The sequence below is a fragment of the Brachycentrus maculatus genome, unplaced genomic scaffold (genome assembly GCF_059751285.1).
Source record: "Brachycentrus maculatus isolate JH-2025_06_01 unplaced genomic scaffold, ASM5975128v1 h1tg000522l, whole genome shotgun sequence".
Lineage (NCBI taxonomy): Eukaryota > Metazoa > Arthropoda > Insecta > Trichoptera > Brachycentridae > Brachycentrus > Brachycentrus maculatus.
This window is the reverse complement of record NW_028281268.1, coordinates 314,588-337,100: the sequence shown is the minus strand read 5'-3', so window position 1 is coordinate 337,100 and position 22,513 is coordinate 314,588. Positions and strand designations below refer to the sequence as shown.

Genomic DNA, 22,513 nt, shown 5'->3' with positions numbered 1-22,513 from the left:
GCAGACCCCCAGGCAGAAATCTCCGAAAAGATGGAAAGACAGCTGGGAGTCAACATTCCAAGAGCGACATGCGGATGCACAAACAGATCCCTAGGATCTACAAAAAGAAGAAGAAGAAGACAACTTAAGGCCAAACCAATTAAAAATGGTGAAAACACGTTTTAAAAAAAATTGTTATTGTTTTTCTAAATAATTTAAATTCATCTTTTTTAATAAAATCAAAAAATATCGGTCTTAGAGAAAAATAATTGAAACTGTCGTAGAATAAAATGAAGTTTTCTAGTAAGTTTGGTGTAATATTTTAAGCTAAAAGTTGAAAATAAAAACAATTTTAAATGGCGTTCAACGCAAGTATGCGTCCACAAAATCTGTATTTACTCTACTAAGAAGATCCTCTAAACTGTGTTGACGACAGTCAACAGTCTGGCTTCTCCTGAGGGAGGTTTTACGTGGTTTCATCCTAGCAATGGGCAAATGCTGAGAAGTTCTTGATAGTCGCACACTAAATTATCTGTCCTGATCTAAATACAGATTAAAATATAACATATTTTTTTTAAGTGAAAAGAAACAAAAATCCACTAAATGATCTTCGAACTTTGTTTATAATAAGCGATATAAATAATAAATGCGACCATCTTTAAAAAAAACACCTCTAAACTGCTGTATTAGTTTTTTCAAACCAAAATACGATTTATGATTTTATGTGAAAACTTTTGCGCTATACCTTATTAAACTGTATTGAAAAAAATAAATAGATTGATAAAAGTATTAATATGAAGATCTAGATTCTCTTATGACAATACCTGAAACGCAGGACTGATGGCCTTACCATTATGTATAAAATTAACGATCCACTTAACATTGGGTCGATCTGATGTGTGCCGATAAGGGTCAGAAAAAACAAAATTATGCCATAGTGAGTGGATTTTCCTAAAATAATGCGTTCGCAACATTTGTACAATATTCATGATTCGTTGACTCCGACATAAATATGTTTATGTTCGGCTACATTCTAACTGGAATGTAGCCGAAGTATTGAAGGACGATATATGTTTTTAAAGACTAACCCACAAAGCCTCTGCTTTAAGAGTCTTGTCTACAGGTAGGATAGTAAGGATATGGAAGGAAAATGTAAAAAATACATCACAAACATCCAGACCAATTAAAAATAAATCTTTGAGGTAAGATAATGTGGAATTTCTTGAATATTTTTCGCAGATTCATTGTGGCACATTTTATAAACTTCATAAAATAAAACAACTTTGTTTTAACCACTTTTTATTGGTACACTTTATCCAACCGGTTTCGACACGAACCTTGTCATCATCAGATTTTATGTTCTAAATTCTAAAACATTGTAATACTCAAAATTAATTATTTTTCCCTTGCCAAAAACTTTCACAATAATGTGGAAGTCTGGGCATATATAGGGATCACGACCTTAAATTGGCTGGTTCAAAGCTAATTGATCACGTATGATACAAAGTAACATTTAAAATTCGGCTATTTTTTTTACTAAAGGAATTACCCGCAAAGCCTTTACTTTTAGAGTCTTGTCTGCAAGTAGGAAAGTAAGGATAAAGAAGGAAAATGTGAAAAATTGACATATAAATATATAATATATAAATGTATATATATATATATATATATATATATATATATATATATATATATATATATATATATATATATATCTATGTGTATATATATATCATATATATATATATATATATATATATATATATATATATATATATATATATCACAAACACCTAGACCAATTATAAATATATATTTATTAAATTTATTTTGCAATTGAAGCTAATTGAACCTGCGACGCCAGTTTTGCAGTGGAGCGTCTCCCCATTACGCCTGTGTTTTGAAAGTCACGTCAAACTTGGAACTAGCATAAGTATAGGTCCGCAAATATTTATCATCCAATATGACCATGATTGCAGTCGTCGGCAATTGCAACGGGGAATACCATAGGAAAATGATTACATGATTATTGTACGTATTGTTTGATGGTGGGCGGAACGACCCCGCGCTGTGGGCGGGGCGGGGTGGTGGTAGGGAAGGAGGGAGGAGGAGGGGGTCGGTGCCGACATATAAGGGCGGCATCCGTGGTCGCTCCTTCAGTCTCCAATCATCCCTTGACCTGGGCGATGGTGATAGCGCGCGGATGTTAATCGGTGACCGCAACATCATGATGATACCCACCCTGCTGGTTTTCCTGCTGCCGACGCTGATTGCGGCAGGACCCTTGTATTTATCAGGTATATACACTTATTTATTTAATTTTATTTTGATAAAAATATTAATTTAATCATAGGTCTTAATCAAGTATTTCATTTACAACATTTTGAGTGTCCAGATATTTATGTATCACTCAATTTCCGGTGCTTTACCAATAAATAATAACAAAAAATACTAGTTCACAAATTTAAATTATCTCCAAAAATAGGAGTTTTTTTGACATCTCACCCATGACGGTCGTCAGCCCCGTAAATGCCCAAACTTCCATATTATTCTTCATCTTTGATGAGATGTCAAAAAATAGTATGAAGTAATTCATTAAAAAATATTTCTTGCACTGGTAATTTTAGCTGGGATTTGATATTGTTTCGAATAATTTTCCTCCTTTTTTACCAGTCTGATGATGTCAGTTACGACGAAACCCGGTTGCTGGTCAAATAAACTTAATGTGGAACAAATTACGTAGTAAAATTTTGTTTAACACTATTTATATATAAAGATCAACATATTTAATTTTAGTCTCTTTTTTATAGATAACCAGTTGAGTTCTTCTCTCGTTTTTTCTATATTGTATGTAATATTATAACTCACATTTCTTGATCAAATAATCAAATAGTCAAATAGACATCAACAATATTTCTCTTAAATGTTTTAAAAGAAATATTATTGATGTCTATTTAATTAAGCATTTCATTGCACATATCGCAGGCAAGTTAAATTATATGATTATTCCGATATTGCACTGAAAAAATGGTTCACGGGACACTGCACATGAAAGCAAAACAATCAGTATTGCGCTTCCGGTACCCATTCACGGTGGTGCGAAACATTTTTACCTTAGAAAAATTAAATTTCATTTTAACCTCCCTGAAATCGAGTTTTGAATCTCATGTGGCTGTAGCCAAACGCACTAACCATTACTCAATAGAGGCGGGTGAAACCATCAGACGGTGCATTGAGTCGGAATAATCAGCGTGTATGTATGAGAAGATGTATGAATGTGGAAAAAGCGAAGATTCTATGCAAAGGCAGATTGGTATGCCGTTCAATTCTCTCTGGCTACTCCCGCGGGGAAACGGTGTGATGGTTAGTTAGTTAGCTGGTTAGTGGGTGCTTAATTGAAATTTTTTTTAAATTTTAAAATTAAATTAACACAAAATGGCGCAACTCACACCTCTAATATATTATTTAATTTAAACATAAAAACGGTCCCTAAACTCCCAGTTTTTGCATATTATACATAGTTGTTAAAATTATGGCCGCTAAAAAACCGTTATAAACGTTTATTTTCTGCGAAAAAAAATTCACGTACATATTTGATACGAAATTCTTAATTCTATGTAAAGAGAATATGAATTCAAAGAATTTAAAAAAAAGAATCAACCCTTTTTGTCAGATTTTTGTTTTAAAATGAAATAAAATAAAATCTTAAATATTGTAGTAGAAAAATGGGAATATCATTATGGCGTCTCTTTTAAAATTTCTCTTTTTTCAAGATTTTACTGCTTTATTTTTTGCAAATACTTGTGTGTCGGCTGTATATAATTTTTTTTACTAACCAACTAAATAACAAACGCTGCTTATTGCAGGGATAAGCAGATAGAAAACGCCATACCAATTTGTCTTTGCACACAATCTACGTTTCTTCCACATTCAAACATATTCAAACACCTTATCATAGATACCAGCCGATTATTCCAACTCCTGACCTGTGTGCTTTCAAGCATTTGAAATACTTGATTATGTCAAGTTTTCCTCGGTCTTTTTCTGCTTCTATTAGCAACCACGTTCTCCTCATACATTTGTTTATTCACTTATTCGATGCCCGAATCCGCACAATTTTCTTAATTTTATTGCTTTCTTTCCTTAAATCATCATTCAAACGCTTTGCCGCACATTCGTTTGAGAAAACGCATTTCGACTGCATTCAGTCTACTTTTATCTCGATTGGTGAAATGATTAAGGTTCTTAATTGAATAATCAATATTTTGATATTATTATCCTGTCTGGAAGCTGAATTAAATCAAATCTAAGGCTGAGGTAAGCATTTTGGATAAAATGAAGAAAGGTATGGTGAAATATGGTTTGGACATGTGGAACGAATGAATGAGGAATGTACGATAAAACAAGTTTGTAAGAAATAAGAGCAGAGAAAGACCGAAAAAACCTTGGCATGATCAAGCAGGTCAAATGCTTGGGCGTAGTCAGATCTGGAGTCGGATCAATCGGCGGGTATGTATTAGGAGATATGTGAATGTGGAAGAGGGGAAGAATGTTTTCAACGAAAGTGGTGTAGCGTTCTATTTTTTTTGCTTACCCTTGCAAAGAAGCAGTGTGATGGTTATAGGTTTAGTGTATTGTTTTTTTTAATTTTTTTTAATATAGAATTCATTAAATACAAGCATAATATCTATGTAGGGGTATTTCATTAAAAATTCAATTAAAAAACAATTAAATTAAAACAGAAGTAAAATGAAAACAACAAAGTCATTCAGGTAGACCTAATGAATTTCCTTAATTATGTATTATTTTGACCGCAAAATTTTTCATCATTCGTTAGAAGACATCCAATTACGTAGAATAAAAAACAATTCCACCTCCCAAAATTTGAGTTTGAAATCAAAGGTCCTCGAAATCATTGACTAAACTCACACAAATAGAATTAAATTGGTCTATTGTCACCCTTAATTAATTTTTTTATTATTAAAAATCGTCATTGGCAAATAAGGGTTGCTTATTAGTTGACTTGCTTAGAAAAAAAAAACATTTTTCATTCAACAAATTAATTAGTTACTTCAAGAATTTTTAGTCACGTCAAGAAAAATTATGAGAATCTGCGTATTGACAGGGCTAGGGCTACGTGTCATTGGGTGGTATAAGTGATCACTTATACCACCTTTAAACTGTGTAACGATTACTTTTCTTATAATTAAAATGTAACTGTTTTAATATCACCATAAATATTTTATTATAACTTAACTGTCCGCCTCCATAGTGTAATGGTCAGCACGCTCGGCTACCGTTTTGGAAGTCCCGGGTTCGATTCCCAAGGGGGGTAAAATAAATATTAGTGATTTTTTCACTGTCGTATTTATTCAATATTACCCTGGACTGGTACCTGAAGCGGAGGGCTGATCACCTTTCCTTCATGTGTAAACGATCAAGATAACACTGCGTTTATATGACGCAGTGCCCTATGCACCATTGGGGTGCGGATAAGGGTTTTATTATTTATTGTTATTAATTATAATGTCTACCGGTTTCGAAGCTAACCGCTTCTTTATCAAGACTGATTAACACTAATACTAAACTAGTATTTATTGCATATATTAAGTTTTTTTTATTAGCAGAAGCCTTTACGAAATGTATAAAAAACATCTATAATATATTGAGACTCAACATTTTGAGTTTGTCCAAATACTTGTTCACAAACCAGGATTATCTCAATTATAGGAGTTATTTTTCATATTATTTTTTGACATCTCATCATAGCCTATGACGGTCGTAAGCCCCGTAAATGCCCAGACTTTTATATTCTTCCTTATCTATGTTGAGATGTTAAAAAAATTAATCATTGAGATTGAGACAATAAAAATATTGATATAAAAAACTCCTAAGTGGACCAAATCCGAAATATTTGGACAAAATTTTGAAAACACTCAAAATATTGTATTTTATATCTTATTAAATAATTAATATGTTTACAACACAACAAGTACGATGTATTATTTATTGATTCGGCATTAACTTTGTGGAATGACATATTAATATGTTTTAATTTGTACCCGAAGATGAAAACAATTGTCGTTTTCGAAACTAGTCGTAAATAAAAATAAAACTCGATTAAGTGGATTATTCAAGTGTTTAATTTTAATAAAATAAAGTAAGATGTATTTCATATTTTATATGAAAAATACAATCATTATTTCTAATTCGTTATTCGTAAGCATAATAATTCATTAAACTAGTTACCAAACTGAAATATAAGTATGAAAAACAGATTAGTAGGGCGTTTTTTCTCACTGCCTACCCCTGCGGAGAAGTGGTGTGGCAATCGGTGACACTTGAGGAGATTTTTAACTAACAAACGTTATTTTTTTTTTTATTTGGTTTTATCGTTTTAAAAAAAAAATCTTTATAGGACCATATTTACCGTCGAAAAGATAACTTAACTAAAGTAAAAAATATATACATTCGTATCGCATTTAACCAACTGTTTCTTAAAAATCCTCTATATGCAATGCTACGTTTAAAGAAAGGAAATGAGTTCGTTCACTTATGTTAATTCTATATCTGTATTATCTTGCAAAATTTCGTATTCAGATTTTTCTAAGAGCGCTTTTGTTTCGTGTAATTTTTCTATTATTACTCCAAGAGCATATTATAAAAGAGAAAATTAGCATAATTGTTATTAAATTAGCATAATCATTTTAAGAGCTAGATCCAAACATTTTTAAGGATTGTCTTAAAAATCTCTGTAACTCTATAAATTTAAAATGTCATTTTAATTTATTCTCTGATTACTTTGATATAAAAATCAAAATGGGCGAGATACTTTTAAAGAGTGGAAGGTCAAAGAAGAACTTGCAAATGTTGAATAAATATTTAGATATTTTATTCTTATTTTTAAAACGAAATCATTAATAAATTCACACCCTAAATAAACCCTTTTCGCAAAAGTCACTAAGAAAATTATATGCCTTTTGGTGGATTTATTTTCCAGGACAAAATAGTTGTAGGTAATTTGAATCAAATATGGGTAAAAAACATAGTATATGTAATTAAATATGGGAAATTTCAATGATGTAATTAAATATGAAGTGATGTAATCAATCTTTCAATGGTACAATTATGAAGTGAATAATGATGATGTTGTGTGGTTAGGTGGTGGAATAAGACAGTAAAATATTGCTAGTTCTTTGACTCTGGTTTATTTTATGCATATTCAAGTTATTAGGAGCTTTTAGTGTGTGACGTGAGTTTGCGTTTGGGGGATGTTCTTATCACTACTTTGTCCGCAACGTACCCATATTCCTTACAGATAAAGACTTCAAAAACATTTTGTATAGCATAATTATATGGTTTTTGAAAGAGCTCTTCGCACATCTCTCTCAAATGCATATTAAATGCCATTACGATGCTTTTGTGAGCGACTCTCCGACAAAATGATTGTCAAGATATTACAGTTTTAAAATTTCACTCTTAAAACTATGTATTTCGTTTTTCTTTTTGACATCTCATCAAAGATGAAGAAGAATATGGAAGTCTAGGCATTTACGGGGCTGACGACCATCATAGGCTGGTTTAAGTGATCACTTTACACACGTGTCACATTCACCAATTCTACCCGTTATTGACAACCACACTACTCAAATTCTTGAAAGTTCTATATATATATGAACCAATTTAGAAACCTTGTTCTTGAATCACTAGAACTTCACCAGAGACATCTATTGGTGAGATGTAAAGAAGCTTTTTATTAAGCAGAAACTCTTATATTAGTATGTGAGATGTCAAAAAATAATATGAAAATAACTCATGTAATTGGAGATAATCCAGATTTTGTGAATAAGTGTTTGGACACACTCAAAATGTTATGTATTTTGTGTCAATTTTTGCATGAATCTATCAGGTTCTGGAGACAAAAGCTTTTAGATATCAAAATAATCGTTTTATGCACTGTTCCTACATATCATCATCCCACAAATCAACAAACATAATAATTAAATTACACGAATTTACATGGCTTCCATAATTCTTTTTTTCTACAAAGTTAACCCTATTTCACATGGTTTTAAAATTCTGCGTCGAGATTCTTGTTGAATGATTAAAATGGATCCCGATTTTGCAGCCTTTGATGAAACTATTTCAGAATCTGAATTTTCAATCCATTTTTACGACACCATTTACCATTCAAGACATCAAATTTAAATTTGTAATTTTTCTACGATTTATTATATGTAGTTTTTCACCTAGAGTACGTGATCAAATTTGTCTATGAAAAGGGGTCCGTGGGCCAAAAGAGTTTGGGAACCACTGGTTCAGATGGAAAACCCTTCAAACAAAAGTTTGTTGAGAATTTTTCTTCCTCAGTGGTATCTTAAATATATCTGTCACTATTTTGTAAAGCTCCACGTATATTAAAGTTTTAGTAAAGCTAAAATAATAATGGAAACCCTTCATTCACAGTGACAATGCATGCAATGACAAAGTTTGCGTTGTTTTATACCTATAATATTATATCAGACGTTTGGGTCATTTTACACGTGGGTTTCGGGTATAAAGACTGCCCGCACATAAAGCCTACATAGGTACATATATACCCCTTTATTAGCTGACGTGTTTTCCTTGTAATTTGTAAACACCCCTAGGCTTTACATACCGTACCTGAATAACGGAGAAATAAAGAATATTTTATTATACAGAAAACTTTAAGCCTCGCGGGTCAACAACGTACTTTTAATTGTTATTATTTCATAAAGCTTCTTGTATTTCCGAAATTAATTATCTGATCAACATGAACATAGGCACAATACTTTACCCAGTCGAATTACTTGGCTTTTGTTGAAAAAACTGAACTATTTTACTTGAAAGAGTATATTTCTCATATAACTCAACCATTCTTCTTCTTCCTTTGCTTGGTGTAGTCCTTGTGGCCTGATTTGGCCTGTGGCGATGTCGATTCCCAACTGTCTATCCATCTCTTTGGTGGCCTGCCCGAGAGTCGTCTACCTTGGGGTTGGCACCTTCATTAGGAAAAGCTTGAAAACATTTATTTTTTTAAATTTTACTTAGCTTATATCTCAGCAAGGTATTTCATTCACAACATTTTAGTGTGTCCAAATCCTTGATCACAAATATGGGTTTCTCCACCTAAGAACTATTTACATTGAAATCTCAAAAAGATGGGGAAAATATGGAAGTTATAAAGCCTGTGACGGGTCGTAATCCCTGTCAATACTTAGATATCCATATTTTTCTTCATCTATGTTGAGATGCCATTATAAATAATCATAATGGCATCTAATAAATAAACTCCTACTTGAAGAAACCCAGATTTATGAACGAGGATTTGGACACACTCAATTCGTTGTGAATTATACCCATGAGATGATACTCATGTGATATAACTTATTTCATATCCTTGTCATTTTCAGTTTTGTTATTACTCTACGAAAAACTAATTAAGGAGTAAGACGTCATAGTCTATATTCTGGATCACGTGATAAAACTAAATACACCACTTTTCCTTTAAAGTTTTCGCATCGACACAAAGATTTCATCTCATTAAGGGCGGTATGGCTTCTGACCCTACCCCTAAATACCAATATAGACCCTTATAACACAGTAGACACAACCTTTGACCCTTTCAAACCTAAATCATCGTTTAAGGGGAGATAGTAATGATACTTTAAACAAAAAATGCATCGTTCAAACTTAACATTGACAGCATAATATTTTGTTCATTAATCTGGGTTTGTGCACTTAGGAATTGATATCGCAACATAGATGAAGAAGAATATTGAAACATTATTTTTTGATATCTCAACATAGATAAAGAAGAAAGAATTTGGAAGTCTGGGTATTTACAAGGCTTACTACCTGTCATGTTTTTAAGCGTCTCTTAGATCAGAATTGATTCAGGAATAATTTTACATAGATTTATTTCATGAAGGTCTCTGATCATTAAAAAAACTGAACTCAACCATAGTTGGTGCTGAAAACTGGCATGTGAAAAAAGTGTCAATTGCAGCATAAATACAACTTCTAAAGTTTTAGTAGTGTGGTTTCAATCATGGATTCAAAAGTGAATGTTACACGTATATACAAAATGATCACTTAGACCAGCCTATGACGAGTCGTCAGTTCTGTAGATACCCAGACTACCATATTTTTCATCATCTTTGTTGAAACATTAATAATAAAATAGAAAACAGTTCGTGAACAACCATCTAAAATATTTGAAAAGAAAACATTATAAAAATTTCTTAGTAACATTCCACACATTTGTAAAAATATTAAAATACAAACCCTTTGACAAAAAGTATCAAATACTGAGGTTGCTTTAGAAATTGTACTTTACTTTATTGCAATGTTATTTTGAAACTACGGTTAAATATTTTACATTCTCATCGTATACTTAAAACATTAAAATGCTTTTTAAATGTGAGTGGTATGTTCAGTCGAGGACGAAGCTTTAAAGCTCTCATATTTTAACAATAAAATCTCTTTTAATCCAAGTTCTCATATCATTTTTAAAATATTTTAATTTATACAAAAATATATGATTAGTGTGAACCATTTAGAAATGATTATTTAAATTGGAATGGTAACGTTTCGTTCTAGAAATATTAGTTCTATTGTTATTCGTGCATATTTTGAAGATAAAATAATATGTATATGAAACAATTACTTAAGTAAGCACCTGTACATATACACACATGTGTGTTTGTGTGTGTGTGTGTGTGTGTGTGTGTGTGTGTGTGTGTGTGTATATATATATATGTGTGTGTGTGTGTGTGTATGCACAAGTGTATGTGCAAGTGTATGATCCATATTACAAAGTTACATTTCAGGTAACAAAAAAATTACCGTCCATGTTTTAATACGGTTTTGATTAAAAAAGTTCGAATAATTCATTTAATATTTTCCTGAATTTCAATTAATTATTATTGTTTTTATCTCCTCTCTCTATCTCCTCTTATACGCCTACCTTTTTTATTGCAATGCATTTTGTTTGTAATAGTCAAAATCACTCGCAAACGATTGGAGCCTTATAAAATAAATAAAATAATCTTGCAAAAAAATATCAAATTTAAATATTTGTATATCAACAAAAAAATCCTCCATTAAGACAATGTTTGTACCTACTTAAGTAAAAAGAAGAAAAAAAGTTATATGGTGAATTATCAAATATTGACAGTATAATGTAACTGAAAAATCGATACCTCAGTACCTATCGTACCTACCTTTTACATATCTTTACCATTTACATTATATTTTTTCTTTGTACGTTTAAACTTTTTTTAAAGTAAGTATTGTTTTTGGCTTTTGAATCAATGATATACGCCATTAACTGATAAGAATGTTTCTGAACTTTAATTTATTTTACAAAAAGTCTAATAATTTACATTTTTATTTTATTATTTTATGAGTTTTCTGGGGACATTGTTCCCGGAACATTAGTTTAAGGATGGAAATAATTTGAATTTTTATGCCAAAATTTAATGAAAATAAAATTAATAAAAAACGAATCGTGAACCATGAAATAAATTTCATTATTTTATGATTTTATCCAAAATATATCTTTTTAATTCTGAAATTTCTGAGAAAGCGGAAAGCCTTACTTTAGTGGGAATACACATTTGGTTTTAACAAACTTAGCAAAAAGAGTGTTGTAGGAGCATTTCATAAAGCCCTTTAAGTTTGAAAGGATTATATCAGTATATTTTTCGTTTTAACTTATAAACAAGCACTTAGCCAATATTACTAAACCCCCATATAACGTTGAGATAGGTACTGCGTTATCGGAGGGAACAGTATAGGGGTTCGATGTTTGAAATTTAATTTTTACATTTTCACCAGCGAATGACTGAAATGAGTCATTATTAAATTAAAATACGATTTTAAAACATTTACCCTCCAAAACGGTCACTCCGTATTGCGGTACTTATCTCAACATTACAAGGGGGTTTACTGTACGAGTATATGTATTCTGTAAAAAAAAATAATGATTAAAAAGTCGGTAAAAATGTGTAATAGAAAAACAGCAAATTTTAGATGCATTATTTGTTACCTTTCGCAATGTAAAAACAGGACCCTTAAAATGACAATGGTTGCTAGAGCTCCACAATCTAACGGGTAGGTACATTCCTCTTAAACACGTAACGCATGACACTTTCTTTCAAGGGAAACACAAAACAGACGGTAAATCTCCTAAGTGCCTCAGTAATCTTATATTTCTACCTCTTGGTATTTGATATTATTTGAATTTGCTTTATTAAGTTAAACAAAGTGCGAACAACATAATGGAAAATGTTACATTTCTTTTCCCAATATTGCGGCAGTCGTAAAATATTACCCGTGTGAAGATGGCATGAGACATAAATAACGTTTTTTATTACCGCGATGATGTTTCGAGTTTTGCAAAATATTCGTAGTTATTATTTTTTTACTTGTACTTTTCGCAAACCCACGCGTGTTTCGCAAGATTACAAAAATGTTAATATATTTACCAAGCTATTGTTTTTATCTCGATGTTATCTTATATGACAAGTGTTACATATCAATATTTTTAACAACTAAGGTTGTAATTTTTTTTATATTTTTGAGAATCGTAAACTAAGCGCGTAGGTGGTCGTAACGTTGTTGATGAATTTATTTATTTGGGGAAATCAACAGCAACATATGCAATAAAGCATGATCATATAATAGTAATATAATAAAACCCTTAACGCACCCCAATGGTGCATAGGGCACTGCTTTATATAAACGCAGTGTTATCTTGATCGTTTACACATGAAGGAAAGGTGATCAGCCCCCCGCTTCAGGACCAGTCCAGGGTAATATTGAATAAATATTACAGTGAAAAAAATCACTTATATTTATTTGACCCCCCTGGGAATCGAAACCGGGACCTCCAGAACGATAGCCGAGCGTTACACTACGGAGGCGAACATATAAGTAAATGAACATATAAACATAGAAAAAAACTAGTTATAGATTTCTACAGAAATACAATAGTGATATATTATTTATTGATTCGGCATTAACTTTGTGGAATGACATGTTGATTATTTTTTTTTAATTAAACACTTGAATATACCACTTAATGAGTTTTATTTATATATATACGACTAGTTTCGAAAACTTACAGATGTTTTCATCTTCTGGTAAAAATCAAAACTTAATTTTAAACTTAGTTTTAATTTTTACTAAAAGATGAAAATATCTGTAAGTTTTCGAAACTAGTCGTATATATATATATATATATATATATATATATATATATATATATATATATATATATATATATATATATATATATATATATATATATATATATATATATATATATATATATATATATATATATATATATACATATATATATATATATATATATATATATATATATATATATATATATATATATAAATAAAACTTATTAGTGTTCAATTATAAAAAAAAAATAATACAATAGAGTTCGTTGACAGATAAAAACTCGAATAAAAGTGTATTTAAATAATATTTTTATGTATTAAGGGTGTATATGTGTTGATATGAGTGTATTTAATAATATTGGATATAGGTTTGTAATGTTCAAAATAATTGGGAAAGATGGTTAAAGAATTAAAACATTTTTTTTTATATACAGCTCCGTTTTTTAGTTAATATTTCCCGGGAAAAATTTGCATTAATATTTGCCGCTTCTCCTCAGGGGTGGGCAGAAAAAACTCCCTCAATCTTTAAACAATCTTCGCTGTTTCCACATTCATAGATCTCATTATACATATCCGCTGATTAATTATTCCAACTCCTGACTTGCCCACGCCTAAGTATTTAAAATTCTTCATCATGCCAAGTTTTCCTCGGCATGATTTTTTTAAAAGTTTTGTAGCTATGAAAAACATTTTTTTTCACTTATAGGGAGTTTGTCCACTACACGGAATTACACGGAATTTTACCGTCCGGCACGTCAGTAAGCGTTAAACGACGATTGGCTTGCTCTTTTGTCCATATTTCTTACGTTGCGCGTAAATTAGATCACATAAAACTTTTGTAGTCGCTTTCATTTTTCAAAACCGGACTGCCGGACGGTAAAATTCCGGGGAGTGGACAAGCGCCCATAAGTTTGTCTTTACTTGAATTTACAGTAAATTAAATATGAAATCAATAACGTAATTAAACACGAAGAACTAGTGCGTAACATATGATTAAAACTCTTCTAGCACTGGTTATAGAAATGACCAATGCCCCAGGGTATTGCATGTGCCAATACAATAATAGTGTAGTATACACGTATGTAGGTCAATACATATATATTCGGGCTTTTTGAATGAATATACTCCTAATAAATAAGGGTAGTACGTGAATGGTAGGGCGTTATGTTAACAATTTCTATTAATTTGTTAGTACAAATTCTCTCAGATTTTAATTGACGGGAAGATTAGTAATATTTAATCGCACCCTTTCCAAACCTCTGGATTAAGATATCTTTCAAGTTACAAAAATACTTTCCCTTTATGAAAATAATGGAATTTTTAACCCAAAGCTCTTTTGTAGAAAAGAGATTTGGTTTTGAAATTAAATGCCTCGTTAGGGTGAAGAGATTTCCTCTACACTTCAAAAGGTGTTATATTTTGTAATTAATCTTTTATTTTTATTTTATTATATGTTATATTGACACATTTAATTCGTACACTACCCATTTTATCGTAAAAGCCCATAGGGCGAAAAAATATCGTTTAATAAATTAATGTATCGGTAATTTTTTGTTCATAATCATATTACATGTATTTAAATTTCATATCTCTTTTTAGGTATTAAAATGTTATTTTTAGCAGGATTTAGAAAATATATTTCAGATTAATTTTATAACAATTTTATTTTGGAAAAGGATTAAAGCTTAATTAATTAAAGCTCAGCAAGCAATAATTTTAAAATAACATTATTTTACTTATTATATACATAATATATAATTGTTCATTGGTCCAAAATCTTATATCTCTCAAACATTTCATAATTTTTCTGAAATTTGGACAACGCTGCATTAGCTATAGTTTTTTTTAATCACCTGTTGTGATCACAAGGGTAGCGTCATCTGTTCAACGTTGTAGCAACACATGACAAATTAAACATTGCTCATGGAGGACAGCGTGCTTCTTGGCAGGTGTTGTCACTAATCATTTTTAATGTTTTCAATTGCATTGATGTTTTATGATCTACGACTAGACTATAGCTCATGTTTATACTCGCTTGTCTCAAAGTGAGTATACATATCGAAAATGAGCAGCGCGTGAATGCTACACACAAAGATAACAGTGTATACTAGTATCTACAAAAATAACTTTCATTTTATTTTTTACTTTTAATGTTGTTTTATCGTTTTGAAAATATATATTTTGTCATCTCGTGATTATCTGCGATATATTGAATTTAAAGAATTTGTTAAATTAATGTCGTACAATAGATTGATTTTAAAACATTTCCTTATTTTGCCCTTTCCATTTAAAAAATGCATCCTTCAATAAGTAACTAACAGAACTCATTTCTTTCATGATTTCTCAGATTTAATTCATGGTCTGATTACGCTGGTCAACTGGATTTTGTAACTGAAATTTTTATGACTTTAATTTTTATGATAAGTCTATATGGTGACAAGCTTGTATCACGTCAAGTTTTGATTTTACAGTCATATTATTGTTTGCATGGACCCCATACGTTGAAACCGTAATAGTGGTTGGTATCTAGACATGTTTTAGTCTAAGGTCTAAAGGATTAAAAAAAAGTATTGATAATTATGGAGTAACAGTGGAAATGTATTAACTTATTAATATTAAATACGATAGCATTATATGTTTATACATAATAATGCGTTGTTTTGTCGCACAATATGTATAAACGATGTACGCACAATATGTATAAACGATGTATAGATGTGCTAATAGTGAAATAAGGAAGGAATGCAAAACTGAGATAAGCATTATCGATAAAATTGAGAAAGGTGTGTTGAGATGGTTTGGACATGTAGAACGAATGATTGAGGAAAGAACGGTAAAATAAATTTATGAGGCGAATGTAAGTGGAAAAAAGAGTAGAGGAAGACCGAGAAAAACATGGCACGATCAGGTATGCCAAATACTTGAAAGTGGTCAGGTTAGGAGTCGTAACAATCGGCGAGTATGTATGAGGAGATGCATGGACGTGGAAGAGGCGAAGAACGTTTGCAAAGACAGAATGGTGTGGCGTTCTATTCTCTCTGCCTACCCCTGCGGGGAAGTGGCGTGATGGTTAGTTAGTTAGTTAGTTAGTTACATAATTATACATAAATCTTGTCAACATCAGAATTAAAAATATCCATAACTAAAAAATCTGACGTGCTACATTTTTTTTGCTTTCCTTTTTAATTGAATTTCTTGCAAAGTGAATAAAGACCAGGTATTTTCAAGCAAGTTACAAATAAAAATTGTAAATTGTTGGCCAGTGTTATTAAACCTTCTTATTAAACATTGTTATTAATAAACATTCTGTATTTATGACGCTCATATAAGATCACGCAAACCCATTAAGTGCTGTTATATGTTGTAGGAACAGTATAAATAGTACCTACTATAATACTTTTCACTTGAGATAAATCTTTGACCTCAATCTGTTTACATTTTTATTTTTATTGTAGATCCTTATAATAGTTGGGTTATATATCCAAAATTAAACACGGTTATTGGATTAAATTTTACTTTATTTAAGACATTATCAAACAAGTGTTTGATTTCTTAATAAGACGAAACGCGTCACATATCATATATGTAAATAAAGTATAATTCAATCCAACAACCGTGTTTAATTTTGGATGTATTACCCAACAATTCAATTTGGAATTCTACCAACTGTCTGCAGTTACAATAAATACGGTCGTTAATAAACTTTCTTTCAGGAGACCTGTTAATATTTTATAAATTAGTATAAAAAAATATTTGGAAATTTAAAATTTGCTTCAGCTAAGAGTTATTTATACCAAGATTATTGATATTTTTAATATTTTGTGATCTATACTTAAACCTTTATCCGCACCCCAATGGTGCATAGGGCACTGCATCAAATAAACAAAATGTTATCTTGATCGTTAACACATGAAGGAAAGGTGATCAGCCCTCCACTTTAGAATATTCTTATTGAATAAATATTTATTGAAAAAAACACTTTTCTTTATTTGACCCCCTCCCCCTGGGAATCGAACCCGGGACTTGCGTGCTGATCATTATACTACGGAGGTGGACAAAATACGGTGTTTTAATATGTAATATAAAAATAATTGATATTTTCAGGCGTCTCCTAGTATATAAAATGATTTGTGATGAATCGTATATGGTATACATTTATCTGCTAATAAAAAAGCTAATTTGATTCAATCATAGATGTCACCGAAGATGTAGCACATAAAAGATTTTTTCAATTAAAACGTAAATATAACTTTCGAAATTTGAATCGTGTGGTTGTCAAGCATAGGTAGAATGATAAATGTGTTTAAAGTGGTCACTTAAACCAGCCTATGACGAGTCGCAAGCCTTGTAAATACCAGCAATAAATACTACCGTACTCTTTCCTATGCTATTGTAGTGCCCATCATTAAGTTAATTTACATTTTTAAAACATAAAGCAAATTTGATTTTTTTAAATTGAACTCCTGGTTTGATAGGAGAAGGCAACAAAATTTCATTGGATATATGGACCATATATTTGACGCATAGAAACAATTTATATCATGATATATGTATTACGAAATCAAATATTCCAGCGCGACAAATCACTGAGGAGGATAAGAGAAAATATTTTTAATACACGAAAGAAAATGAAGGAATGCCATTTTTAATTAAAAACTGTTTGAGTTATCAATCATAAAACGATACATCTGATAAAAATTTGTCCATTATTTATTTTCAGTGATTGAATTTTTATATTTATTGAAGCGGAGGGTATTTTGGCAAAGTTCCGATTAAAAATATTTTATTTTATTTGAAAAAAAATTAAAGCTTTTAAAAATGTGGGACATTAATAACGGTCGTTTTTTAAATGACTGCGTTTTAAAACTCCAGCCTACAAAAGCTGTATAAATTAAAACATTCAATTCAATAATACGAATAAATAATTTTATCTTTTTTAATGAAAAAATAGCAAATATTTAATACATTGGTGCAAAAAAAATATTTAAAAAAATTACTTCATTTTTAAGTATTTCTACCAAAAACTATTTACATAAGATGAGTATCTCAGTATTACATAATTTTAGACAAGTAAAACTTTCAAGTAAATCCAAATTAATCTGAAGTTTAAAAAGTATTTAAGTTATGATAATAATTACCCTTCACAAAAATAGAACTACAGTTTTTACATTATTCAAAAAAATCGCTCGATAAATCTCTTGAGAATTCAAAGTTAACAAGCACATTTTCATATTTTTGTCACACAACCATGGTTTCCAATCATAGGTAGAATTGGTGGATGTTACACGTATGTAAGGTGATCAATTAAACTATGCAATGACGGTCGTAAGCTCAGTAAATGCCCAGATATGCATGTTCTTGTTTCATGTTAAGATGTCAAAAATAATGTATTTTAATTTCATACTATATTATTTTTTAATTTATTTACAACATAAATTGTCTGGTCAAATTATAAGCTTAAATAATAAAAATGAAAATGGTATTTTCTGGCGTTTCTCATGTGTGTGATTATAATTCAGGATTTGGACCTCACATACTAATATAAGAGTTTCTGCTTAGTAAAAAGCTTCTTTACATCTCACCAATAGATGTCTCTAGTGAAGTTCTAGTGATTCAAGAACAAGGTTTCTAAATTGGTTCATATATACAGAACTTCCAAGAATTTGAGTAGTGTGGTTGTCAATGATGGGTAGAATTGGTGAATGTTACACGTGTGTAAAGTGATCACTTAAACCAGCATATGACGGTCGTCAGCCCCGTAAATGCCCAGACTTCCATATTCTTCTTCATCTTTGATGAGATGTCAAAAAATAATATGAAAATAACTCCTATAATTGGAGATAATCCAGATTTTGTGAACAAGTATTTGGACACACTCAAAATGTTGTAATTTCATACTATTTTTAAAGCCTAAAGGGCTTTTCAATGGATTTATATTTTCCACTGACACTTCGTGATGGAATTGCATTTTTAATATATTATTAGATTAAAACCAATATTTTTAACTTTTCCACTTTATTTTTATTTGACCAGCGACCGGGTTTCGTCGTTACCGACATCATCCAGTCTGATGATGTCGGTAACGACGAAACCCGGTCGCTGGTCAAATAAAAATAAAGTGGAAAAGCTAAAAATATTGGTTTTAATCTAATAATATACTAAAGGGCTTTTTAAAAAATAGGTATCAATTTATGATATATTGGGTTTTAACTCTAAAAGAAAGAGTTCGAGATACATATAACGGTGCCACAAACCCGTAGTATTTTATAGCCAGATTAGAAAATAATTCCTGAAAAGGCAATTTTCAGTAAACGTAAAAATTTCACGGAATTGTCTTTAATTTTCATCGCTCCAATTTTGTAAAGCCTTCGTTTACCCTTTCCTTTATTAATTAACTCCTGACATTATTTTGTGATTAATAGTTTCATTCTTGGAATTTGAACAACAAATATTTTTTATTAACTTTTTTACATTTGTTTTACGTGAAGGCGTTGTGTGTGAAAAAAAATAGACTCGGTAATTCTTAGAATATTCTCGAGCATACGTTAAAAAATACATTTTTACCTAATCATTTTAAAATACACGTTTATGTTCTAACGGATTCTCGATTATTATTCACCCTTTTATGCATAATCCAACGTAAATATCGTACAAGTTTTGTTAGCTTTAATATTAAACTTTAAATTAACCAAAAAATGTTTGCAATTAATTATTGTGTGTATGGTGGCGTGTGGAGGCTTGTTTTCTCGAATCGCGTTTAATGGCTGATAAATATATATATATATATATATATATATATATATATATATATATATATATATATATATATATATATATATATATATATATATATATATATATATATATATATATATATATATATATATATATATATATATATATATATATATATATATTTATATATATATATATATATATATATATATATATATATATATATATATATATATATATATATATATATATATATATATATATATATATATATATATATATATATATATATATATATATATATATATATACATATATATATATGTATATATATATATATATATATATATATATATATAATATATATATATATATATATATATATATATATATATATATATATATATATATATATATATATATACATATATTGATTAAGTGTAATTGGACAATGCGATTAAAAATATGTTGTTATTTCGCAATCATATTTATTCAATATTACTTGTTAGCGCAGGACTAATTACTTTTCACTAAAATTAATGACCAAAAATGGTAAAATAAATAATGGTAAATGACGCGACGCAATGTTTAGTGACTAAGTTGAAAAGAAGATTTTTTCGTTAATAAAATTTAAAAAGTAATATTCAACAAAGTAAACAAAATGGTCCTCGAATATTAAAAAACTTATTGTTTATGATCTTCCTAATGCATGGAAATTTTGTTTACAAGAAAGATTAAAATACAGAAAAGACACATTTCATCCGCAATGTCAATATCCTTTTTTTTATTTTTTGATGGGCGTAAAGTACGGCTTAAAAATGTACTTACTTTTGTACACGGTGTATGGTAACAAAATCAATTAAAATCAGCTTTTGAGGTACTCAAAGAGGTGAACATTTTCCAAATATGTACACATATCGGAAGTAACTCGGCTGTCCAAACTCAAAACACAGTATGGGACATTTTTTGTAGTACTTTTTTTTGCATTTTTGGACTAAGTAGATTCTATAAAAAAATGTCCCTTACTGTGTTTTAAGTTTGGACAGCCAAACTGCATTTACTTGATATTCATCGTCATTTTTCTAAGTATGTATCTGGATAGTCTCGAATTATAGGAGTTATTTTTCATATTACTTTTTGTTATTTCAACATATATGAAGAAGAATATGGACATAGGCTGGTTTAAGCGATCACTTTACTCAACGTTAAGTGATCACTTAAACAAGCTTATGACGGTCGTAAGCCCCGTAAATGCCCAGACTTCCATATTCTTCTTCATCTATGTTGAGATATCAAAAAATAAATAGTCGTGTTAATATTATTAAACTAAAAGGTTATTTATTGTTTAAAATTTAAGACAATGTATTAATTTAATTACTGAATGTCTGCAAATGTAGAATGTCTGCAAACGTAGAATGTCTGAATGTCTGCAAACAAAAATAATAAAATATATTTTGTTTGCAGACATTCTAAACTAAGTTAGTTAGTTTATGTATTAATTTTAAATCAAACACAGTTTGTTTGAGTCTACTGAGTTGTATTTTATTAACAAAAATACATAAAAAATTATTATACTGTGACAATTGTTTCACCTTGTTATTAGGGCATTATCAAACGAATGTGAAGATCAAAAAAAAAAAAAAAAATTCTTCACATTTGTTTGATAATGCCCCAACAAGGCGAAACAATTGTCACAATGTAATAATTTTTTATTTGTTTTTGTTAATAAAATACAACTTAGTAGACTCAAAAAATCTGTGTTTGATTTAAAATTAATACATAAATTAAAATGGAGTTCTACAAATTAAACGCCAAATCAATAAATAAGTTAGTCAGTTTAGAATGTCTGCAAACAAAATATATTTAATTTTTAATGTCAACCAATTGAACGTATTGTTTTGTCCCACCTTGTATATTTATTTTCGTCGATATTAAGTTTACCCTCATCCCCCTCTCCGCCATCATTTTGCCTCAGCTAATAATGGTACAATGTGTCCAAGAGAATATAATCATCTAGTTTTTATGGTTTCATATCTCCCAGGGACGTCCTTATAACATGCGAAGAATGAAGACCGCTCATTCAGAATCGGCACACCCTCTCTTCTGACGCAGAAGGTTTAAACCTAGGGTGTCGTTTGACCAATCTTTAGGCTTCTCTGGGACATATAAATAATTATATTTAATTAGTGTTTGATTAAACATTTGATACATAAATTATTTTTATTTTATTTATTGTTTCGGCATTAACTTTGTGGTAAGACATGTTACAATGATTAAAGAAAACACTTCGTTTTTTACCACTTGAGTTTTATTATAGACTACATGTTTCAGAAGTTAAACTTCCATCATTCAGGTCTATATAATAACTAACTAATAGTTATTATATAGACCTGAATGATGGAAGTTTAACTTCTGAAACATGTAGTCTATAATAAAACTCAAGTGGTAAAAAACGAAGTGTTTTCTTTAATCATTGAAAATTATTTTTATATTTCGACGTGCCCTACGTTAAGTGCTCTAACTACATTTTTGTCAATTTTGAGATATTTGGTGTATGTTATCAACTGACAGTTATCTAC

The 22,513-nt window shown here is 29.9% G+C and overlaps 1 protein-coding gene across 1 annotated transcript in view; it reads left to right on the top strand.

Annotated features, from left to right (window-relative positions):
- Window positions 1–2,182: 2,182 nt before the first annotated feature.
- Window positions 2,183–22,513, top strand: part of LOC148301753 (uncharacterized) — a 59,218-nt gene continuing 38,887 nt past the window's right edge. Inside the window, exon 1 of the mRNA XM_088272759.1 lies at window positions 2,183–2,276. Within this exon, the coding sequence (XP_088128885.1) occupies window positions 2,183–2,276 (94 nt within the window). The remainder of the gene's footprint in view (window positions 2,277–22,513) is intronic.